We start from the raw sequence: 26,261 nt of genomic DNA, 5'->3' as shown, positions 1-26,261 counted from the left end.
ATGCAGTATGACTATGGTAAAAACAAGGAAGAACATCCTGAACCCATCAAAGCTGTAGTGCAAGGTAGGTGAAGGCAATACTTACCATACAGAAACACTGCCAGTTTTTGAGTGCAGTCTAAGTACTTTAGGTTGCATGGCTGTTAAAATACTTAGACACAGACCACGTGGACAACACTATATTGTCTTTTTATTTTTCAGGAGGGAAAGTTTGACTTTTGGTATATGTAGGTGATACTGTAAACAATCCATCCAGGATCCAATAGGAGATTTCTTTATTAAATTTACTTTTAAATATTTATGGTTTTATGTAACTTATAGGGATAGAAAACCCTCCATGACTCCATAAACCCTAAAATGACTGTAAAAATGATGATTTAAACAACTTCACAGCTCAAATAATACACAAGTTTTTACAGGATAATTAATGTAAGTGCTTTTATAAAATTATTAGCTTCACATTTCTGCCTTTAAACCCTCCAAAATTTGGCCCCATTCACTTCCATTTTAAGTGCCTCACTGTGAACTAGATTTTTGCTGTTTTAAAGAAAACAAGGGACAAGTCAAAGTTATAAACTCAGCAAAAAAAGAAACTTCCCTTTTTCAGGACACTGTATTTTAAAGATAATTTTGTAAAAATCCACGTAACTTTACAGATCTTTATTGTAAAGGGTTTAAACAATGTTTTCCATGCTTGTTCAATGAACCATAAACAATTAATGAACATGCACCTGTGGAACGGTCGTTAAGACACTAACAGCTTACAGACGGTAGGCAATATGGTCACAGTTATAATAACTTAGGACACTGAAGAGACCTTTCTACTGACTCTGAAAAACACCAAAAGAAAGATGCCCAGGGTCCCTGTTCATCTGCATGAACGTGCCTTAGGCATGCTGCATGGAGGCATGAGGACTGCAGATGTGGCCAGGGCAATAAACTGCAATGTGAGACGCCTAAGACAGCGCTACAGGGAGACAGGAAGGACAGCTGATCATCCTTGCAGTGGCAGACCACGTGTAACAACACCTGCACAGGATCGGTACATCCGAATATAACACCTGCGGGACAGGTACAGGATGGCAACAACAACTGCCCGAGTTACACCAGGAACACACAATCCCTCCATCAGTGCTCAGACTGTCCGTAATAGGCTGAGAGAGGCTGGACTGAGGGCTTGTAGGCCTGTTGTGAGGCAGGTCCTTACCAGACATCACCAGCAACAACGTCGCCTATGGGCACAAACCCACCTTCGCTGGACCAGACAGGACTGGCAAAAAGTGCTCTTCACTGACGAGTTGAGGTTTTGTCTCACCAGGAGTGATGGTCGGACTCGCGTTTATCGTCGAAGGAATGAGCGCTACACCGAGGCCTGTACTCTGGAACGGGATTGATTTGGAGGTGGAGGGTCCGTCATGGTCTGGGGCGGTGTGTCACAGCATCATCGAACTGAGCTTGTTGTCATTGCAGGCAATCTCAACGCTGTACATTACAGGGAAGACATCCTCCTCCCTTATGTGGTACCCTTCCTGCAGGCTCATCCTGACATGGCCCTCCAGCATGACAATGCCACCAGCCATATTGCTCGTTCTGTGCGTGATTTCCTGCAAGACAGGAATGTCAGTGTTCTGCCATGGCCAGCAAAGAGCCCGGATCTCAATCCCATTGAGCATGTCTGGGACCTGTTGGATCGGAGGGTGAGGGCTAGGGCCATTCCCCCCAGAAATGTCCAGGAACTTGCAAATGCCTTGGTGGAAGACTGCGGTAACATCTCACAACAAGAACTGGCAAATCTGGTGCAGTCCATGAGGAGGAGATGCACTGCAGTACTTAATGCAGCTGGTGGCCACACCAGATACTGACTGGTTACTTTTGACCCCCTTTTGTTCAGGGAAACATTATTCCATTTCTGTTAGTCACATGTCTGTAAAACATGTTCAGTTTATGTCTTAGTTGTTGAATCTTTTTATGTTCATACAAATATTTACACATGTTAAGTTTGCTGAAAATAAAAGCAGTTGAATGTGAGAGGACATTTCTTTTTTTGCTGAGTTTATTTTGTGGTAATCAATATTATGCCACAAACGCTGTTGATTGAGCTTAACTTGTATTGAACCCAGAATATTCATTTAAGTACTCACAAAGGAGGTGTCTTCAGGTGTTGTCTCTTTGTGATTTAAGAGCTTAAAGGCAGATGTTTTGTGGACATTGTTACCTAATTACACTGCTCCAATTACGAATTTTTAAACATGTTCTGTAATCTCTGCAGGGATGCTTCCCGAATGGCTACAGGGGACGCTTATACGGAACGGGCCCGGCCTCTTCTCGGTGGGAGAGACTTCATACAACCATTGGTTTGATGGAATGGCACTTTTGCATAATTTCATTATCAAAAATGGTATTTACCTTCTTTCACGCTATAGTTTCATAATGTGTGTTGACATAATAAATGCATTATCTGATTACTCATAATGCAAAGGTTGTCTTTTATTAGCAGTTAGCTAACAGCCTTCTGTTTGGGTTTATATTGTACCGAGAGACCTTTGTTACTGGAACACTCTATATGAATACACCTGCATTTTCAGACTGTATTCTTTAATTTGCAGGTGAGGTGACATACAGGAGCAGATTTCTTCGAGGGGACACATACAACTCTAACACACAGGCCAACAGAATAGTGGTGTCAGAAATGGGGACCATGGCTTACCCAGACCCCTGCAAAAATATATTCTCCAAGTAAGTAATGCCACTCACTGATGCAATTGATTCAGTAATCAACATGCATTCATAAAAAAAAAAAAAAATATATATATACAATTTTCTCATTATACATTCAGATTCATTTTAAACCTAAAATCTTGATGTATATAAAAAAAGTGCATGGACACGTCATGCTTCAACAATACATAACGATATGTAGTATAAGCATATTTGAGAGCAGGAATGAAAACTAACCTTGTAAATAAACTGTCCTTTGAACTCTCTTCTTAGAGTGATCACCTTTCTGAGCCACACCATCCCAGACTTCACGGACAACTGTGCCAATAACATAATCAAATATGGAAATGAATACCATGCCACATCGGAAACCAACTATATTCGTAAAATTGACCCCATCACTTTAGAGACTCACGGCAAGGTAAAACACTTGTTTTCGGATGCCTGCAAAATATATTGCTTAATTTTTGGTCACATGTTCTCATGAAATATTGTTATTGCTTTCCAGGTGGACTACCTGAAGCACCTTCCTGTAAATATAGTAGCATCACATACGCATTATGATAAAGAGGGAAATAGCTACAGTATGGGAACATCCATTGCAGAGAAGGGCAAAACTAAATACACATTATTCAAGGTTGCAGGAGGAAGTAAGTATATTGTCATTTTAAAGATGGGGATGGAGATCTCTTCATGAATTCTTTCATCATGATGCAACTTACTATTTTAAAGGTGGTCGTGTGTAATGTTTTGATGTTTCAATATTAAAATACTTGCCCCATCTCAATTTAAATTACAAAGACAATTTTTTTTTTCTTTTTTTTATCTTTTCTCTCACTTTGGAATGCCCAATTCCCACTACTTATTAGGTCCTCGTGGTGGTGCGGTTACTCACCTCAATCCGGGTGGCGGAGGACAAGTCTCAGTTGCCTCCACTTCTGAGACCGTCAATCTGCTTATTTTATCATGTGGCTCGTTGTGCATGACACCACGGAGACTCCCAGCATGTGGAGGCTCATGCTACTCTCCACGATCCACGCACAACTTACCACACGCCCCACTGAGAGCGAGAACCGCTAATCGTGACCATGAGGAGGTTACGCCATGTGACTCTCCCCTCCCTAGCAACTGGGCTAATTTGGTTGCTTAGGAGACCTGGCTGGAGTCACTCAGCACACCCTGGATTCGAACTCGCGACTCCAGGAGTGGTAGTCAGCGTCAGTGCTCGCTGAGCTACCCAGGCCACCCCGCACAATGACAACTTTAAAGTAATTCATAATTTGGGGCCTGAATACCTGTTTGGCTGAACAGTGGTGGATCATTATTTGCAATTTAGTGTGGTATCGCCAGTGATGCAGAAGATAGCTCACCTTTAAGCATGAAATGACCTACTAATGATGCATTCACATGTCAGAATTACGGAAATAACGAGTTTCCAACTCCAAAAAATGTTTTACGTCTCTGAATTTTACAAGAGCTCCCACTTGACAGTTGTGATGTCATATAAAAGGGATTAAAATGGCAGAATTCTGGATAATTTACATTATAGATAATTTACACATACGTATTTGTGTTTGATAGTATAAGTTTTAGATTTTGGTTCGGTTCAGGCTGATTGCATGACTAATTGCATGAGTTTAATAGTTCAAGGTATAGTTCACCCAAAAATGAAAATTCTCATCATTTACTCACCCTCATGCCATCCCAAATGTGTAAGATTTTCTTCCTTCTGCAGAACACAATGAAGATTTTAGAAGAATATTTAAGCTATGTTGGTCCTCACAATGCAAGTGAATGGTGACCAAAAAAGCACATTAAGGCAGCATAAAGGTAATCCATATGACTCCAGTTGTTTAATCCATGCCTTCTGAAGCAATCCAATCTATTTTGGGTGAGAACAGACCAAAATGTAACTCCTTTTCACTATATATATTGACATCATTAGTCTCCTTGGCGATTATGATTTCCAGCTCAATAACGCTTCCTAGCATCATCTAGCACTATATGCATGCGTCATGCACTAAGAAATGAAACTTGAAACCATGATCGTGTCTCGAGACTGCGATAGTGAAAAAGGAGTAACATTTTGGTCTGTTCTCACCCAAAACCACTGGTGTCATATGGATTACTTTTATGCTGGCTTTATGTGCTTTTTAGAGCTTCAAAGATTTCTTCATCACCATTCACTTGCATTGTATGGACCTACAGAGCTGAAATATTCTTCTAAAAATTTTCATTTGTGTTCAGCAGAAGAAAGAAGGTCATACACATCTGAGATGGCCTGAGGGTGAGTAAATGATGAGAGATTTTTCATTTTTGGGAGAAGTATTCCTTTAAGAGAAAGGTTAAAAACAAACACTTACAAGAATGTTTAAGGAATAGCATCAATTCAGTGCTGCCTTGCAAGCACTGTAAGTACTAGCCAGTTTCTAAACTGTATTGTTCTTTAATTAGGTGGCTCAAATGGGTCTCAACCCTTGAAAAACGTCGAGGTGGTCTGCACTGTGCCCTGCCGCACGCTCCTCACACCCAGCTATTACCACAGCTTCGGCATGACCGACAACTACTTCATCTTTATTGAGCAGCCCTTGAAGTTGGACATCCTGAAAATGGCCACAGCCTATATGAGGAAGGTCAGCTGGGCCAGCTGCATGAAATTCCACCCTGAAGACAACGTAAGAATTAGCTCTTTCAGATCTTTGTCTGAGTGCATGCCTGCACTGTAAAACAATAATTTTTGAGTAAACATATAAATATCAAGGCAACATGATGCAGTAAGATTTCTGAGTTCTCTCAACGACTGTCTTAATTGTCCTCAATAAGAGAACTACTAAATTCTTATTCAGCCAACTATCATAACTATCATATAAGTCACAGTATGCAAACTTTCATTTTATCACCATGCCAATTGCTTTACCATGAAGTTAACTGCAATCTTTGCCTTTGAAGAAAGCTATGTCTCACAAGGTAGGACGTACCATTGTTTGACAGACATTCAATTGACCTCAACCCTTAACACACAAACCTCAAAGTTAAAAGATAAACTCGTAACATCACCACACAACAATTGACTATCAGTGACAACAAAAGACAACAATTATAGCATAAATAAAGTCAGCAAACAGCAAAAATAAAAGGTTGCAATGCATGCTGGGAACTCACAAATTAGCAACATTGTTTAAGAAAACACTTAAGTTGGTTGGGACAACATTTGGGGGAATATTGTTGGTCTAACATAAAACCCCCCAAAAAACCCATAAGCTGGATAAAATCCAATTTCATTTTTTACTGTGTGGGCATGCATATTTATGCATTTTTCAGTTGGAGCATGTTAGGTCTGTTTCGCACAGCTTGCTTAAGCAGTGTATTTATTTGGTGCTCATATTAACACTTGAATAGCAGTCAGACTGAATACACAATATTTAAAGGGATATTTCACACTAAAAATGAAAATTCTGCTTTTTTTTTTTTCCATTTACTCACCCACATGTTGTTCAAAACCCACATGACTTTCTTTCATCAGTGGAATATAAAAGGAGATGTTAAGCAGAATTTTAGCCTCAGTCACCATTCACTTCCATTGTATGAGAAAAAGATGTGACAAAATTAAATTGTGACTGAGGCTAACATTTTGTTATGATCTGCTATTTCGTTCCACAGAAAAAAGTCATTTGGTTTTGGAACAACATGAGGGTGAGTAAATGGTGACAGAATTTTTATTTTTAGGTGAACTACATCCTTTTATGGGATAGTTCACCCAAAAATGGAAAATTCTCTTATAATTTACTCACCCTCATGCCATAGCAGATGTGTATGACTTCTGTAGAACACAAAGATTTTTAGAAGAATATCTCAGCTCTGTAGGTCCATACAATGCCAGTGAACGGTGACAAAAACTTTGAAGCTCCAAAAAGCACATCAAGGCAGCATAAAAATAATCCATAAGCCTTAGTGGTTTATTCCATGTCTTCTGAAGCATTGTAATCGGTTTTGGATGAGAACAGACCAAAATATAACTCCCTTTTAACTGTACATCTTGCCATTGCAGTCTCTAGGCACGATCATGATTTTAAGCTTGATTACTCTTCCTAGTGCTCGACGCATGCGTAAAGTGCTAGTTGGTGCTAAGAAGTGTAATCGAGTTTAAAATCATGGAGCCAAGGAGACTGCTGATGTCATGATTTATAGTGAATAAGGAGTTATACTTTGGTCCATTCTAACCCCAAACCGACTGGATCATTTCAAAAGACACGGATTAAACCACTGGAGTCTTATGGATTACTTTTATGCCACATTTATGTGATTTTTGGACCTTTAAAATTTTGGTCACCATTCACTTGCACTGTATGGACCTACAGAGCTGAGATATTCTTCTTAAAATTCTGCAGAAGAAAGAAAGTCATAAACATCTGGGATGGCATGAGGGTGAGTAAATGCTGAGAGAATTTTCATTTTTGGGTGAAAATTCCTTTTTAAGTCTTCATATCTACACTTTAGGACTTGGGTTCCATTCTGTGTAGAGTAGTTACTATTGGGTAGTAAATGCGATCCCTCCTCATTTCATAATGATTATGTTTGTAATAATTCTCTATGGCCCACTCCTGATAACTGTTTTATCATTTATGGTCATTATCTAAAAAAATACTTAATGTAGTAACCCAGACATAATTTTATTTATTGTATATAGCCAAAGCTGTTACACAGCAGAGACACTGTGAAAGAATAACATGATCATGGTGCTGCATTATGAAGCTGTATGAAACGGGTCACTCTTTACCTTGCTGCTCTAAACTTTGCTTGTGATTTCTCTCATTCATCAGACCCTGATTCATCTTATTGACCGGAAGACAAAGGAGGAAGTTGGGATCAAATTTTACACGGGTGCAATGGCTGTATACCATCAAGTGAATGCCTTTGAAGACGATGGTCATGTTGTGTTTGATGTGATCACCTATGATGACAACAGCTTGTATGATGTGTTTTACCTGGACAAGCTCAAGGAGCAGATGAGCTTGAATACTACCTACTGCAAGCCCAAGTGCAAAAGATTTGTGTTGCCCATTAGTGACAAGGTTTGTCATGTTGTTAGAGTGTTTACAGAGCAGTGCTGTACAAAACCCTTTTAGGCCTTCTTTCTTCCGTCTACTTATATTTAAGCATTTGTAGCCACACTGACACTGCTCAGTGACAACGATTCACTTTACATGCATGTAATCTTCTGTCCATATTCTGGTTAAGCCTGCATTCTGAAAAATATGTTTACAGGCTTCATAGCAATTGGAATGTTCCTGTACTGTAATCGGCATATTCCGATTAAACTAAAGCATGAATATTCTCTCTGTTCTCCTCTGGGCATAATGGAGATTTGTTGGTCCTCACAATGCAAGTGAATGGTGACCAGAAAAGCACATTAAGGAAGCCTAAAAGTAATCCATATCACTCCAGTTGTTTAATCCATGCCTTCTGAAGCAATCCAATCTATTTTGGGTGAGAACAGACCAAAATGTAACTCCTTTTCACTATATATATTGACATCATTAGTCTCCTTGGCGATTATGATTTCCAGCTCAATAACGCTTCCTAGCATCATCTAGCGCTATATGCATGTGTCATGCACTAGGAAATGAAACTTGAAACCATGATCGTGTCTCGAGACTGCGATAGTGAAAAAGGAGTAACATTTTGGTCTGTTCTCACCCAAAACCACTGGTGTGGTATGGATTACTTTTATGCTGGCTTTATGTGCGTTTTAGAGCTTCAAAGATTCACTTTACATGCACGTAATCTTCTGTCCATATTCTGGTTAAGCCTGCATTCTAAAAAATATGTTTACAGGCTTCATAGCAATGCTATGTTTACATGCTTTATCATTTACTATGGTGCACTTTTAGTAATTGTGCACAGCAATTTAATCAACTCATTCTAATTCATGTCCTTAACAATAACACATATTAGAAAAATTAATTGCGAACTATAGTTCATAAAACAGTTACAGTCAGGGATTAACCGGAGACCCCCTGGAAAGCTATTTTTCGAATAACCTGATTGTAATCTGAGTTGGTGAAAATCTGAGCAGATTCCTTCCTGTTCACTGTAACTCCACCTAGGCATGCGCTTCAAGCCCTCGCAAACAACTGGAGACACCAATCAAGCCTCCCTCGCAGAATGTCGCCGTATAATTCGCATTATGGTTCTGAGCAGAAACTGTATTTTCATTCCAGTTCTGGCGTTCCACGGCCTCCTTTCAAAATGGTAACCGGTTAGAATGAAATAAAAGAACGGTTAATAATGTTCTTTTGTTTTTTGGAAAAAAACAAGCTCAAAATTAGACACTTGCCTCACCCGATTAAATTTTCTCTGATATGGGGGAATTTTGAGGACAGAAATCATAGCAAGCATGGTATACAGTAGCCTATATAAAGTAACTTATTTCAATAAATGTATTCTTACTATTTAAAAAAATCCCCAATTTATTTTTTTATTTTTTTATATTTCATATATTCATTTGGCTACCTAAAATTTTTTCGGTTTTTGTTTTACTTGAACCGTTCTTAGTCCCCGTTTACAATGCTTTTAACCATTTGTATTTGATTTATTTTCGATTTATTTTCATCTCTTTTCATTTTTGTGATGCTTCCTACTCTCTTCAAAAATGTGTTTCTTGACTTTTAGCAACTGTCTGTACCTGATGACACCCAGAATTACTTTCTTTTGGACACATGCAGATATAAATGAATATTCTGTGAATAGTTACAGTGAATATTCTGAATAAGGTGTTAAACTGACTCAAAATTCTAGTTAATACAGACAAATGAAGGCCAGCTATCTCATTCGGATTTCTAGAAACCAACATATTGGCCTAAACAGGTTATGGCAGTTGGTTTAACATTTTTACATGATGCACTGTATCACTATATGTACTTAATCGAAATATAACCCAATTCTGATATATAGCAGAATATTCTTGTGCATGTAAATTTGGTCAATGTGGGTTTTTTTTTTTTTTTTTTTGCCTAAAACCTGAACTTACATATAACTTAAACACATTTCTTATGCTGTCTTGCAAGCACTGATAATGCAGGAAATTTCAATTTAGGCTTATATGGTAAACGAACATGAATGTCTGCTGTAGCTACTTTTTCTTTGAAACACACAGGGTGAGAGAGGTGAAGATCTGGTCAAGCTTAAATATACGACAGCAAGTGCTGTGAAGGAGAAAGATGGTAAACTTCTGTGTCAAGGCGAGGTTCTCTGTGATGGTAAGCTAATGACACCCTATTGAAAACATATTCAACCTATGTTATATCCTATTGTCTAAACCCTATGTATTGCATTTAGGTGTGGAACTTCCAAGAATTAATTACAATTTCAATGGAAAGAAGTACAGATATGCTTACATGTGTTGTGTGGACACGTCCCCACTGTCCACAAGGGTATGTAATATTAACTCTGTCTATTTTTGTTATTTTTATGTATCAGCGGTAAAGACTGATTATCTTTTACAGATTGTAAAGGTTGATGTTGAGACAAAGAAGCAGACTGAATGGAAGCAAGACGACTGTGTGCTCTCAGAACCTGTTTTCGTTCCCAGGCCTGATGCAGTTGACGAGGATGATGGTTAGTTAACTGAAGCCTCAATTAAACTGAGAAGTAGATTTGTATTTTTATACTTTAATATTTACATCGACTGATCTTAACATTAAATTACTTAAATTTGCTGTCTTTTTTTATGTTTAGGTGTAGTCTTATCATCTGCCATAAACAATAAACCCGGGCCAGGCAGCTTTCTTCTGGTGCTTGATGGCAAATCTTTCAAAGAGGTTGCCCGGGCATATGTAGATGCAGAGTTTCACATGGACATGCATGGATACTTCATACCAGACAGCAGTTAAGGATTTTGATGCCTATCTGCCACCTGCACGTTCTTAAAGGAATAGTTCACACAAAAATGAAAATTCTCTCATCATTTACTCACCCTCATGCCATCCCAGATGTGTATGACCTTCTCTCTTCTGCAGAATACAAATTAAGATTTTTTTGAAGAATATCTCAGCTCTGTAGGTCCATAAAATGCAAGTGAATGGTGATCAGACCTTTTGTAGCTCCAAAAATCATGTAAAGCAAACATAAAATTAATCCATATGTCCCAAGTGTTTAAATCCATATCTTCAGAATCGATATAATAGGTGTGGGTGAGAAACAGATACAAATTCTCCATTCAATTTTACATCGGAAAGCCACACGTGGTGCCTGTTTAGTTTCACTTTCACATCTGAAAGTTAAAGATAAAGTGAAGATTTAGAGTTTTAAAAAAAAGGAGTTAAATATTGTTCTGTTTTTCACCCACACCTTTTATATTGTTTCTGACGATATGGATTTAACCACTAGAGTCTTATGGATTACTTATATGTTTCCTTTGTGATTTCTGGAGCTACAAATGTCTGATCACCATTCACTTGCATTGTATGGACCTACAGAGCTGAGATATTCTTCTAAATACCTTTGTTCGTGTTCTGCAGAAGAAATAAAGTCATACACATCTGGGATGGCATGAGGGTGAGTAAATGATGAGAGAATTTTCATTTTTGGGTGAACTATCACTTTAATTAAGTGAACATAGAGAATATTCTATAAAAGTTTAAATTTGGACTCAATTATCTTGATTGACTCTCTGATTATAAAAGATACAATATATGCAGGGCCGTTTCTGAGCATATAGGGGCCCTAAGCGAAATCCTACTTGGATCAAGTTCTACCCATTCTAAATCAGACACAGAGATAAAGTAGTGTGATAATATTACAGTTTTTTGAAAACCAAACACTCAGTCCAGAAATAATAACAGAAACATAATGTAGAAGAGTTGGCACTCCTCAGTACATGCAATATTGAATTCCTATTCTTTGTCATTTCACATTAATGAGGAAAAACCGGTGTTGTTGACGTGACAGTTGTAAAAGTAGCACTTGTACATGATGAGGGGAAAACCATCCAAAATGCTCTAAACTTGCAGACTTTGACCTCTGAGAAATCCATATGGTATCCATTAAGGCTGCACGACTGATTAAAGCTCCATTGAGAGCTTCAGTAAGCGATGTGTGATCGTCGAGCGCCCTCTAGTGCACATGTTGTGCAGGGCGGCAATTTTAGCTTATGTTTTTCATATTAGAATATAAATGGTCTTACCTCGTCTTGCCGCACAGTGAAAGACAAACTTGATGGGTCCCGGTTACTTTCACACCCCTCCGTGCAAAACAGTTGAATGTCAAACCATACTTTCCTCACAAACGCTTTGAGTAAAATAGGGCTGATGAACACTGTTGTGATTTCCGTGTTTCCTGTAGCACTTCACAGTTGGTTTATAGACCGCACTGCATGACTAGATGCTGTTTTGTGACGTGGTGGTTAATCCCAGCTCTGAGACTATATTCATGTGTGGAGATCGCTCGAACATTTGGTATAAAACTTTTTGGCAAAAAAAAAAAAACAGGACCCCCTCTGGTTTGCTAAGCTTTTATAACTTAAAATAACTGAACATGTTTCTCATCTACATGTTTTGTTTGCTTGTTTGCAATTGATTTACATGCTTAATTTAATGTTTTAAAGGTCACCAATGGCACTTAGTAGCATTAAACAAAAATGCTAAATGTTATTCTGTTGTGGTTTGTTTGTTTATTGGTTGGTTGTGTGTGTGTTGTTGTGGTTTTTATTTTTATTTTACATTTTTGTTTACATAATTATGAAAATATGATCCTCTTTTTGTAATTACTGTATGGCTCCGAGCAGTTTTAAATGTATCAGAGGGGCTACATCAGTGGCTAGTGATATATACAATTTCAAGGACTATTTGTCGGTTTAAGGAAGTGATGTCTTTGTTCCTTGAACATTTCCTGCAACTTCTCGAATAGCAAATGGATGCATAAACCGCTGCAGTGAAGCGAGACGGCTGGATACGTGCAGTCCTAAAAACTGTAGCACACCTTATCTCTGGTAGGTGAATGACATTTATACCAACTAATTGTAAGTTTGATAGGTAGAGCTCTAAAAGTGACTATAGATTGCTCCCATTATCATGAATGAAGCTACGAAGTAATTTACTATTATATTTAGTCTTTTAGCAGACACTATGATCCAAAACGACTTACAAATGGAACACAGGTCCACAGGTCACACCGACAGCTTAAGAGGAGAGATCCAATAGTATATTTGCCATATACTTTAGATATAGCAAGATATTTTTGACTAACATAAATACTTTAATTAAAAATAACTACAGTACTTCAGCTAATGGTGTTCCATTTGCTGTTCATTTCATACCGTAACATTTGATAACAACTCAAGTATTCTATCACGGCTCTTTTCCTGCTTTAAGTAACCTAAAGAAATGAACAAATTAACTCTCATTGTGATAAAAAAAAAATAAAGGGTTTATTTTTGTTATCTTTTATTTTATTTTACCCCACAGGGCCTTTAGCCCTATTTTACCTTTTACCTAAGTAATAAATTTTTAAACAGAGCTTTGGTCTCCTATATGAGTTATGAGTTAAAGGCTTACCTATATTAGTTAACGATATTGGCATAGAATTAGCTTGACTAAAAAAAGACTCACATTTCAGTGTATTAATTAGACACAGCTTTTAAACAGACCACAAAAAAATTATATATATATATTCACCTATTTGTTTGGAAGGTTAGAAGGCTTCATTGTGTTCAGACGTGATACCTGCATTCCACCCGTCCCATATATTCTTTGTAGCTTCATTGCAGCCCCTGTTGAACAGAAATACATTTCCATTTCAAAATCTATTTTATGGCCCATGTGTTTTGGGGTTTTCTCAGCTGAAAATTATCACTGCAATGTGGAAGAAATACAGTTTGAAAGGGCCTGATTGGGACATAAATTCAGGCTGGGAATCAAAGCCACCCCATAAACCCACAACAAATTTTGAAACCACTGCTGATGTTGGAGATTATGATTTAACAATACACTTTACACTGAGGTTGTATATGTTAACACATTCAAATGTAACATTCTAATTTAGGTTTCAAGACATAACAATGAATATTTTTTGATGCATTTGTTAATCTTAGTTAATGTTAATTTATACATATAATATTGTTCATTGTTAGTTTATGTTAGTTCGTAATGATGTCACTTTACTGTTTTTATATATATATATATATATATATATATATATATATATATATATATAAAACTGTTTATGTACTTTCTCAAAGACTCCTAAACAAACTTTTCCTTTCATGTAAAAACCCTCCCTCTTTGTTCTCTTTCTCTTGCTCATCTTGTCTTCAATTGTTGAAATCTTAGTACAAAAGGAAGTATTTATTTATTTGTTGTAATTACTACTCCACCTTGCGATAATTTGCTGTTATTACGAGGCCTAATTGAACTTTGTAATGTATCAAGCATGATGCATTTGTGACTAAGGAGGTTGTTTTTTCAACACTACCAGCAGAATATTTAAATAAGAAACATGAATTGATTTTATTTTTGTGGAGGCGAGGCCGTGGTAGAACGTTTGTCTGGGGAGAGAGGAAGCGGTTAGGGTTTTCACCTGAGATTAATTGCTGGTAATTGCTGTTTCTATGTTTGCAGTGAGAGAAGGGGCAAATACGTTCAATACGTTCTTGGCCTGTGAGCAAAACTCCACACACTGGGGCAACTATCACAGGAGAGTTTGCTACAGGTGCAAGAATGTCAGTCTCGGCTGTATAACAGGGGAACTTGGCTACAGGAGTTTGCACAGGGAGATAAAGTACTTGTATTATTGCCAACATTGAGCTCAAAATTACTTGCGAAGTGGCAAGGGCCATTTGAGGTCCCACGGTGAGTTGGGGAAGTCGACTATGAGGTAGTGCGTATGGATAGGGGCATGGCACGTCAGATTTGCCATCTCAGCCTACTAAAACCATGGAGATAGGCAGTACTCGTCTCCTTGGCGATGGTTGTTCTTCAAAGGGAGGAGCTCGGACCGGAGGTGAATCTAAAAGCCAATCACTTCACCCTCTCACAATCACAATCACTCGGTCCCTTGTGGAGACAACCTCTCGCTGTCAAAATGTACAGAGGTTGCCAGGTTGCAAAAGAAATTCTCTGACGTGTTCTCGCCTCTCCCTGGCCGAGCTAATCTCATAAAACACCACATCGAGACAACCCCAGGGGTAGTGGTACGTAGTCGTCCATACCGCTTACCCGAACACAAGAAACAGGTAGTACAGAAAGAAAGGCCATGCTAGATATGGGGGTATCCCACAGTGACTGGGCCAGCCCGGTGGTGTTGGTACCAAAGAGCGACAGCTCAGTCCTCTTTCGTGTGGATTATAGAAAATTTAACGCAGTGTCGAAATTTGATGTCTCGTATTGACTAACTTTTTGATCGGTTGGGCACGGCTCGCTTTTATTCGACATTGGATTTAACAAAGCTTTATTGGAAGATCTCTTTAATGCCGATCTCCCGTGAAAAAATGGCCTTCTCCACACGATTTGGCTTACACCAATTTATGACCCTTCCGTTCAGTTTGTTTGGGGTACCGGCTACATTTCAGCATCTTATGGACAGCGTCCTCAGACCACACGCTCCGTATGCCGCTGCCTATTTGGATGATATAATTATTTATAGTAATAATTGGCAGCAGCACATGCAGCATCTGAGGGCCGTTCTGAGGTCGCTGCGACGAGCGGGGCTCACAGCAAACCCAAAGAAGTGCACAATTGGGCAGTTGGAGGTATGGTATCTGGGGTTCCACTTGGGTCATGGTCAGGTGCGGCCCCAAATTGATAAAACCGCAGCGTTGCAACCTGCCTGAGACCCAAAACCAAAAAGGGGGCTGTTCTTGGGGCTGGCTGGCTATTATCGAAGGTTTGTGCCTAATTATTCGAACGTCACCAGCCCGCTGACTGATCTCACTAAAAAGGGAGCTCCAGACCCGGTCTAGTGGACGGAGCCATGCCAACAAGCTTTCACACATGTAAAAGCGGCACTTTGTGGCGGGCCTCTTCTGCATTCCCCTGACTTTTCTCTCCCTTTTGTTTTGCAGACGGACGCATCAGACAGGGGGATAGGTGCTGTAGTGGTGGAGGGGGAGGATCGCCCAGTGCTGTACATTAGTCAGAAGCTCTCTATGAGAGAGACAAAGTACATCACTATAGAGGAGTGCTTGGCCATCAAGTGGGTGGTCCTCACTCTCCTCTACTATTTGTTGGGACGAGCATTCACCCTCTATTTGGACCATGCCCCGCTCCAATGGCTCCACCGCATGAAGGATGCCAATGCTGTCGCGGACTTCCTCTCCAGAAGGGGGGGGGTTGGTAGACCAGTTGGTTCCCCTAGCCTGAGTTGGGTGGTGGAGGTATGTGGAGGCGAGGGCTTGGTCGAGCGTTTGTCTGGGGAGAGAGGAAGCGGTAAGGGTTTTCAACTGAGAGACAACAGTGAGAGACGGGGGAAATAAAAAGGTGTCCAGTCCATAGAGTGAGAGAGAGAGAAACAGACGTCGCAAAGCTGTGTGTGTGCGTGTGACTGAGAGAGACACCTGAATCTAATTGTGTGTTGGCCATAGCCATATTTGTTTTGCCCTGTGAAGCTTCAACCTTAAGCCTGATGCGAACGTGTTTATGTTGATGAGAATAAAGAGTGACTTACCTGAGTTGGAATCACCATCTCCAACTTCCTCATTCATTGAACCTTGTTACAATTTTATTCATTATTCTTAATTTCATTCTATTTTAATCTCAATTAAAACACTACAGCTTTGTTTCTTTCTTTTTCTTCCTACTGTGGCCAATGATGATTCACGCAATTTCCATGCACATCTGATTGACAGGTAAACGCGCTTTCTCATTTCAGTTATTTTTTGTTTATTTTATGTTATTTCAGCGTACAGTTGCTTCATACATTCGGATCAACAGCGTTAAGTTAAAGAGGGTAAACTTAATCATTAAACTGAACTGTGCACAAGCATTTAGGCACTTATGTTAGCTGCGCTTTGTCCATACACTGAATGAATGCGCATCCTTGAAGGAGGGTTTTTTTTTCAACCGCTCAGGCAATGTCAATGGTATGGCCCATTTAAGGGTGACTAGCGGATTCATGATTTATTATCGATTTACTAATGCATAGCAAATTCAGAAATCACTTGAGTGCATCAGGCAGGCAATAATATAAAATAATAATGAATAATTAAATAAATAAATAATAAGTGGGACAGCGGGCCAAATCAGTCGCCTGGCCACCGGGATTTCCCCCGGTGATCCCGATGGTCAGTCCGGGCCTGCAGTGTGATATACAAAACTATCTGCAAGGGGCCATTCACATTTTTGTTGCGGTGTCTAGTCTAGACAAACATCTTTGACCATTGCGCCAAGTTGCGCTAACTTGAACGTCAAGTTAGAAAGAACTTCAACTGTTAAAAATGCATCTCTGCTTTCTGTTATATTCGTGGCACTGTTTCTTACGGTGGCCCCGGTATGCACAACGCAATAAAATTAGCAAGGCAAATAAAAGCTAAAAACACAATGAAAAGGCCACAACACAACACTAACATGACCGTAGCCAGCTAGGTCTGGACCTCGGTAAATTGTTCTTATTAAAAAATAAATTTCAACTAAATAAAAAAAAAAATAAGTGGTTGATAACTCCTTTGAGTGTCTGCATGCATGTATAATTTAGTTTGGACAGTTGGATGGATTCTTTAGTGAAAATACTACAAGAATGTGACGAAATGGCGCTACCTGAAGCTACCTGCGGGCAGAGCAGAGTAAAAGCGGGACGGTTTCACTAATCTGACGAACCTGCTCTGCGCTTGCCATGTGCTGTCCCGAGGTTAACACAGTACGAGTCGCGTGCGACCCATTTGAATTTGACACAGAATTCTCTGTTATAAACCCATCTGATATGAGACACTTAAAGGCTCTGTGCTGAAGCTAGTTGAAACAAGATTAAACAGCCATCATATTAAACTACAGTGATGAGGTAAACAGGAAAACATTGTTTCATTTAAAATGGTAATTACAGGCTTTCATTCCACAAATCAGCACCCTTATAGAAATATACCTGACAGTTACTGTAGTAACATTAACTGTAGTAGTAACTATGGTATTTTGCCCCAGAAATAGTGTATATATTTATAATAAATGTTAATATTATTAGCCTAAAAAAATATTAAATATTGTATATTAAGACAATAAAAGTCACTTTTACGGAGGTTGTTTTTATTATTTCTACATGTGTATAGGATATTGTTTTTTGTTACAGATTCCATAGAGTTTTTTTTTTTTTACCTGTGATTATCATGATCTTATTAATACCATAGTTAAACTCTGGATACTATGCACAGACAATGGTAAATTGTCATAAAGGCAACTACAAAGCAGATTTGAACAGAAAAGCTTTAAAGCCTGGACACTCATGAATTAAGGCTGTGAGATTTGTAAATATGTTTAGTTCTAATGAACTTTAATTGAAAAAGGTGAATTAAAGGTAGCTACACTCAGTAACCTTTTGTTTGTGTCATCTTGGACTTGGACAGTGACACCTAGTGGTGTGGATGCAGCATAATTCAAAATCAACAGTTTTCAGTTACAGATGCCATTGTAGAAATTCACTATTCACAATCAGCCATGATTAATTTAATCCAAGAGTGAAAGTGTCCAATAACAAGACGGTTACTGAGATTAAGCGAGTACTATTCAGCTGGTCATGTGATTCTAAAATGGCAGCCCCCATGAGGGCGCCCCTGCCCCATGTAGAATAAAACAGCTTTTATAAGGTTACTGATATGACTACAGTCCTCATCTCATGTGAGTGGTCATGATTTTAAACATATGTTGCAAAATTATAATTAATTTCTTCAGGGGTAAAACTTTTTTAAAGGGGAAAAAGTTACTGAGTGCACCTTTAAATAATTAAGAGTCCGGCAAAAGGAAAATAATTGATTGTTTTGGATAATATTAATATGTAACAGAGATAACATAGCCCTAGATAAATTAGTTGTTAATTAACTTTAGCTGATTTTTCTGTAGTTAATATGAGTAACTTTTGCTGCCCAACTTAAAATCAATGCTTTATTATCAAATGTGCATTTCTATGTGACAAAAGTTCAGTATTGTTAACTGCATTTGCGATTAAAAAATAATTTCAGTATTATTATTGGTTTCTGTCCTTTAATTTTATATTTAATTTTTATGTATAGAATATGTTGCGTTTGTAGGTGTAATGTTGGTAAAAGACTTGACACCTCACCGTGGACCTCAATAATTTTCAAACCCTGGTTACGGCCCTGGGTAGGGTTGCGTAAAGTCTCACTTAAGTTGAGGCGTAAAGTTCATATTAAGTCAGTCCTTAATTTGGTTGCACCACCTGTTCTTAAGGCAAGACTTAACTAGTTGGTCGTAAGCTCTCTGTAAAGTAATGCGTAGTCACATAATATGATGTTTACTTGTATTGATCCAATAAGCAGCCTTGAGATTTGTACACAGAAGTGTTAAAAAGCTGTGAACTTCAGTTTGATCTTGTTACGGTTGATGTTCAACCCTTGAATGGCTTCACTCAGCCAGGTTTCTGTGAAGCACAAGGCAGCAGAGGTTGAAAAGTCCTTGTTTGTGTGGGTGAGGAGATGTAGTTTGTCCGTTTTGTTAGGGAGAGAGCAGAGATTTGCAAGATGAATGCTTGGCAGCGTTGTTCGAAAGCCCCACGGAGTTTGACCAGCGTGCCTGCTCGTCTCCCTCGCCTGCATCTCCTGAACATCAAAGCCGCGCCTCCAACTAAAATGTCTAGCAAAACGTCTAAATATTCAAAAACCGGGAAAAGACTGTCTGGTATAAGCTGTCGAATATTCAGCTGTTCGTCTCTGGTAAAACTGACTGGAAAAAGATGACTAAACACAGGACAAACAAACAAAAACAACAAAACAATTGTAGCACTCCACACCGAGGCGGCCATCCGCGGCGCCATTACACGATTTGATAAATAGTATATTTGTCCTGTGTAAATAACAATATATAGGAACAGTATCTAAAATAAATAAGGGGTGATAAATAAATACTAAAAATAGACATTTATTCATTTTAATATCCTATATATATATATATGAATGTGTTGAAACTTGACACTGGGCGACGCACCCTGAAAACTGCACCGTTAGAACAGTTTCATGCTGAAGAGCCACTTAAAAGTACTTTTTTCTCTCTCTCTTGTAAATGTAAATGAGTGTAAATCCCAACATCATCATATATGTCGAAAGAACTGAAGCCTGTCAACCAAAACATGAGTTTATTGATGTAATTTAATGAGTCTGCTTTTTTTATTCCATCAGTTGCTCCTGGCCGGAGTCTTCCATAAATATTTAGTTTATATGTAGGGTTACGTTCTACCTAAGTTTAATGGTGCAACGCTCACATATTTAGTAGTTGTGACTTGGTGCCCATTTACGCCACAACTAGGCTGAGTTGTAACTTACGTATAGCTGGTGCAACCGGCACCTGAACACTAATATCAGAAAAGCAAAGGATTAATTTAATTGTGTTGTGGCTTAATATTGTTGTGATGTCGTTTATTAGTGTTTTCAAATTATATTTGCTTTGCTAATTTTGCTGCGCTGTGCACCCCTTGGCCACCGTAGTTTCTTACGTGACTCCTCAGTAATCATGAACATTCTAGTCATCACAAGGGGGCGCTAAATTCTCTCAGGCGCGTTCCCGATCCTAGTGACGTCATATTTCCGAGACAAACGCTGAAACGGGACGGGGCATGACTTTGTCAAGCTTGTTTTGAGCACAATATTTTTCCATTCACCTGAATCGATAACTGCTTCGCCACCAAAATGTCTCTTCTCAGAGCCGTCAGACTCAACGTAAAAGTATGAATGTTGTCATGATTTATAACAGGAGTTTTGCAATAAAGTTTGCACGCCAAGACGACAGTTGTCGATATGAGAGATTGCATTGAGTGTGTTGCATGAGAAATTAGTTTGTGTACCCATGTTTAACTGCTGTGCTGTCACTTTGTCAAATGTCAGCCAAAATGTCATAATTGTTACATTTATGTCTGTTTTCAGTTCACATCTATCCCTGTTTCCATAGACTCACGTGTTGTGTAGAAATATTATAGCGCGGTTTGCATCCAGTCATACTGATGGAGAGACACGGATCACACGAATATTACAAGAGAAGTTTCCTCACGCTTCGTCGCTCAAAGTTGTGGATATATCCGGTGAGTCCTATCAGAGAAAGAAGCGTCTAGACCTTATTTGGGGTTTAAACAATCGTGTAATGTGCTGTAAATTATTTGTGTCCATTTCAGGAGGTTGTGGTGCAATGTATGAAATACACATCGAATCTGATGAATTTAGAGGAAAGAGAACAGTTCAACAGCACCAATTAGTAAACCAGGTAGGTCAAATGATGTATTAAAGGGATAGTTCACCCAAAAATGAAATTTCTCTTATCATTTACTCACCCTCAGGCCATCCCAGATTTGACTGACTGACTTCTGCAGAACACAAATGAAGATTTTTAGAAGAATATCTCCGCTCTGTTGGCCCATACAATGCAAGTGAATGGTGACCAGAACTTTGAAGCTCAAAAAACACATGAAGACAGCATAAAAGTAATCTGTACGACTCCATTGGTTGAATCTAGGGATGTGCACGGTTACAGCTTTTCACATTCGGTTAACCGCAAGGTTTCTCAAACGGTTATTCGGTTCTTCGTCAGGGAGTCGGAACGCTGGGAATAAATTACTTTTAATGCAATGGAATTTCTTTAAACACTACTCAAAATGTCAGCTATTAAAGTGCACAGTGAGCTATAAGCCTAAATAGCATAATACATAAACAGACATTCAAAAGTGTTAATATGTCATCGGTGATTCATGTTATCGACAATGTGCTGTCCGGTGCATTCTTGATGAGCATTTTTCACCCCAAAAGAGTGTCATTCAACCTTCCCTCCGAACAACTTCGCTCAAACTTCACAGCTGCTTCTGCGTCACGCACACACTTTGTTGAGAACGCGCAAGTTGGAGGCTCCTAATTTTCGCCGTCAGGACTTAAAGACTTGATTTTCGCATGATCACATGACTGACAACGCAGGTGTTTCGAGATGCGTTTATAAAAATGAAAAATCAGTGAGATTCAGCTCAACAGTCAGAGACGTCCATCCAGCGCGTGTTAACAGTATATAGAAAAACAGCGCAGATGCACACAAAACCATGTTTGAACAGCCCCTAACTAGCCCAGTACTTGAAAAAAGTACCCAAACCTGGATGGAAAATCCCAACGGTTTGTCAGAACACATCGAGTTTGGGTCTTGTTCAAGACCTCTATTGCACGTGTAGAATAACCAAATAGGGATTTTGGTATTCGAATAGTGGCGTTTTGAACATTTAAACTAATGCTGACTATTTGTGCACATCCCTACTGTAAAGCCGCCATCCCCTTTAGATCATTTGTGCCCTATATACTGTATCTCCATTCGGTTTTGGGTGAGAACAACAGACCAAAATTTAACTCGTATAATCAAGCTTGAAATCATGATTGAGCTGAGACTGCAATGTTAAGATGTACAGTGAAAAATAAGTTACATTTAGGACTGTTCTCACCCAAAATGTATTGGATCGCTTCTGAAGTTATGGATTTAACACCTGGAGTCGTATGGATTACTTTTATGCTGCCTTTATGTGATTTTTGGACCTTAAAAATTCTGGCCACCAGTGACTTGTATTGAATGGACCTACAGAGCTGAGATATTCTTCTAAAAATCTGTGTTTGTGTTCTGCAGAAGAGAAAAAAAAAATCATATGTTTATGTTGATTGATTATGGTGAGTAAATGATGAGAATTTTCATTTTTGAGTGAACTCAAAGCAAGAGTTAAATTCAGCCGAATATTGTAATAAACCATAATAAAACCATGCTAAATAGGGCATCTATGAATTGTCTGTTGAATAAATGATTTGTTTCAGGTTTTAGGTTACATTTATAATAATTTTTTTAGGGGAAGTGTTCTGATGCATTGACCATTTCTTTCAGGTTTTTCACCATTTTAATCACAATTTTGCAGTTCACTTTAATGGTCCTGCAATGTGGCAAATTAATTTGTCATTTTAAATGTACAAAATATTCCATGTAGTCTCTCTAACATGAGGACATAATAACTGCATTAATAATAATTATAGAGAAATAATATTGTTCATATTGGGAAAAATATTGTTTAAAATACAGTGCATCCGGAAAGTATTCACAGCGCCTCACTTTATCCACATTTTGTTATGTTACAGCCTTATTCCAAAATGGATTAAATTCATTATTTTCCTCAAAATTCTACAAACAATACCCCATAATGACAATGTGAAAGAAGTTTGTTTGAAATCTTTGCAAAATTGTTAAAGAAAAAAAAATCACATGTACATAAGTATTCACAGCCTTTGCCATGACACTCGAAATTGAGCTCAAGTGCATCCTGTTTCCACTGATCATCCTTGAGATGTTTCTACAACTTGATTGGAGTCCACCTGTGGTAAATTCAGTTGATTTGACATGATTTGGAAAGGCACACACACCTGTCTATATAAGGTCCCATAGTTAACAGTGCATGTCAGAGCACAAACCAAGCCATGAAGTCCAAGGAATTGTCTGTAGACCTCCGAGACAGGATTGTATCGAGGCACAGATCTGGGGAAGGGTACAGAAAAATGTCTGCAGCATTGAAGGTCCCAATGAGCACAGTGGCCTCTATCATCCATAAATGGGAGAAGTTTGGAACCACCAGGACTCTTCCTAGAGCTGGCCGCCTGGCCAAACTGAGCGATCGGGGGAGAAGGGCCTTAGGGAGGTGACCAAGAACCCGATGGTCACTCTGACAGAGCTCCAGCGTTTCTCTGTGGAGAGAGGAGAAACTTCCAGAAGAACAACTATCTCTGCAGCACTCCACCAATCAGGCCTGTATGGTAGAGTGGCCAGACGGAAGCCACTCCTCAGTAAAAGGCACGTGACAGCCCGCCTGGAGTTTGCCAAAAGGCACCTGAAGGACTCTCAGACCATGTGAAACAAAGATTGAACTCTTTGGCCTGAATGGCAAGCGTCATGTCTGGAGGAAACCAGGCACCTCTCATCACCTGGCCAATACCATCCCTACAGTGAAGCATGGTGGTGGCAGCATCATGCTGTGGGGATGTTTTTCAGTGGCAGGAACTGGGAGACTAGTCAGGATCGAGGGAAAGATGAATGCAGCAATGTACAGAGACATCCTTGATGAAAACCTGCTCCAGAGCGCTCTGGACCTCAGACTGGGGCGAGGGTTCATCTTCCAACAGGACAACGACCCTAAGCACACAGCCAAGATAACAAAGGAGTGGCTCCGGGACAACTCTGTGAATGTCCTTGAGTGGCCCAGCCAGAGCCCAGACTTGAACCCGATTGAACATCTCTGGAGAGATCTGAAAATGGCTGTGCACCGACGCTCCCCATCCAACCTGATGGAGCTTGAGAGGTCCTGCAAAGAAGAATGGGAGGAACTGCCCAAAAATAGGTGTGCCAAGCTTGTAGCATCATACTCAAAAAGACTTGAGGCTGTAATTGGTGCCAAAGGTGCTTCAACAAAGTATTGAACAAAGGCTGTGAATACTTATGTACATGTGATTTTTTTCGTTTTTTATTTTTAATATATTTGCAAAGATTTCAAACAAACTTCTTTCATGTTGTCATTATGGGGTATTGTTTGTAGAATTTTGAGGAAAATAATGAATTTAATCCATTTTGGAATAAGGCTGTAACATAACAAAATGTGGAAAAAGTGAAGCGCTGTGAATACTTTCCGGATGCACTGTAGTTTAGATGAAGTATAGCATGTCACATTGCTGTCACTGCTTGAAATGTCACATCAACCACCCAAAACGGAAGCATAAATAGTCTTATTTTCTAATGACTAATGTTTGTTTGACTAATTGTATTTAGTGCAGATTTCACTTCGTGTCATTACAGCAATAGCCAGTGTAAATTATAATCTATGCTTTGTTGTTCAACAGGCTCTTAAAGATGAAATTAAAGCCATGCACGGTCTACGCATATTCACTGATGTTCCTGGAAAGTAAATTATTCTTTGCATCATTTTCACCTCATGTTTGTCAGTGTTGTCTCACTGAAACTATATATTACGCACTTCACTCTGTCTTTTTTTTTTTTGGTTAAATTATACAGATTTATAATAGTGTTTGATGGCAGGGAAATGCTTTATATATTTTATGAATGGATATGTTCCACAAATCCTGTAATACGCACAAAATAAAATAACTGTGTTTTTGCCCTGTAAATGAGAGTGTGTAAGAATTTTTCATTGAAAGCCATTAAATTATATCACTGCCCATTTCTCTGTTAACTTGTGTGGCACAAGCCTAATGTATTGTGTGACAAACTCAGGCATTATTATCAAATATGTCAGTGTTTCATTGCTTTTTAAAGACCAAATGCAATGCATGTTATTTATGGATTGTGAAGAAAGCAGAATTTGCTTTCACCACCAGATGTCGTTTTCGTGGTGTTTTACACAGTAACAAATACACATGGCATTTTTGACTTGTGTGTCCAACAAGTGCAGTTAAGATCTTAAATAATAGAACAAATTTGTGAACGTTTTCTTGTGAAAGCCTCCTTCCCTTCAGGTATCTTGCATATTATTCCCATGTTGGTTTTTACTAGTTTTATAATAGTGTTCAAGTACTGTAAGTTACACAAGATGATGCCCTGCTCATCAGGATGCTGAGAAGTCTGATTCATTTTAGCGAGTCAATTCGTTCAGACAGTTCGTTTCAATAATTGGTTAAAAAACGTATTCAGTTAAGTCATCACTCAAAAGTGTTCTTAGAAGTCCCGGTGGCATTTTACGCCTTAAGCCAAAAGTATACTTTGGTCAAACGTGATCTCTAGGCGTCTGTGTACAGGACGAATGATGCAAATTTTGTCATCGGCAGAGTGCTCGAGCACTGAACGCATGCAGCCCGATTTTAAGTCCCAAGTATTCTTCGGTTTTGAAGCAAACTCTTAAAGCTGAAGTATGTAACTTTTTCTGAGACAACTATTGGTAGGCCATTCATAGGTTAATTTTCTAAAAAAAAACTATAAACGCTGTTTCTGTCGCGCTAAGAAGTTTGTTTTGAGCGACCCACTTAGTCCCGCCCCAACTATCTCTTTGTTTGACCAACGGTAGACGTGGCGGCATATTCAGACATCTGTTTTAAAAACAACATTTATTTTTGCAATTCCGTTTGGTGGTGCTAGTGGTGCAAAAAATGACATCCGCTTTAAGGCCCGAGAACTTGTTCATTCCGGTTCGAATTGAATCCGGTTGACTGCATTCCCTCTCAAAGTACAGTATATTCTTCTGACTGCAAGCAAATATGAATGCGTTCGACACATGCCTAGTACAACTGCTTTGTGAAACTCTTTTAGTTCAGTCAATGTGCACAGACAAGAACTGTCCACGTGTCGAGAATTTCTGGGCCGCGCACGTTAAGTCCGCGCAGACAACAAAATTTG

At 38.9% G+C, this 26,261-nt stretch overlaps 2 protein-coding genes across 2 annotated transcripts; both read left to right on the top strand.

Annotated features, from left to right (window-relative positions):
• LOC127440595 (beta,beta-carotene 15,15'-dioxygenase-like) lies at positions 1–10,610 on the top strand. Its single transcript, XM_051697277.1, has 11 exons — positions 1–64; positions 2,270–2,398; positions 2,607–2,736; positions 2,992–3,139; positions 3,227–3,368; positions 5,173–5,393; positions 7,539–7,799; positions 9,881–9,977; positions 10,057–10,151; positions 10,224–10,335; positions 10,456–10,610. Exons 1-11 carry the CDS (start codon positions 1–3, stop codon positions 10,608–10,610), a joined length of 1,554 nt encoding a protein of 517 aa, XP_051553237.1.
• Positions 10,611–20,447: 9,837 nt separating this feature from the next.
• Positions 20,448–25,043, top strand: bola3 (bolA family member 3). Its single transcript, XM_051697520.1, has 4 exons — positions 20,448–20,590; positions 20,814–20,943; positions 21,034–21,122; positions 24,755–25,043. Exons 1-4 carry the CDS (start codon positions 20,555–20,557, stop codon positions 24,818–24,820), a joined length of 321 nt encoding a protein of 106 aa, XP_051553480.1. The 5' UTR covers positions 20,448–20,554; the 3' UTR covers positions 24,821–25,043.
• Positions 25,044–26,261: the final 1,218 nt, after the last annotated feature.

Source organism: Myxocyprinus asiaticus, chromosome 1, assembly GCF_019703515.2.
Source record: "Myxocyprinus asiaticus isolate MX2 ecotype Aquarium Trade chromosome 1, UBuf_Myxa_2, whole genome shotgun sequence".
In the NCBI taxonomy this organism is placed as follows: Eukaryota; Metazoa; Chordata; class Actinopteri; order Cypriniformes; family Catostomidae; genus Myxocyprinus; species Myxocyprinus asiaticus.
This window is presented reverse-complemented; position numbering and strand designations above follow the sequence as displayed.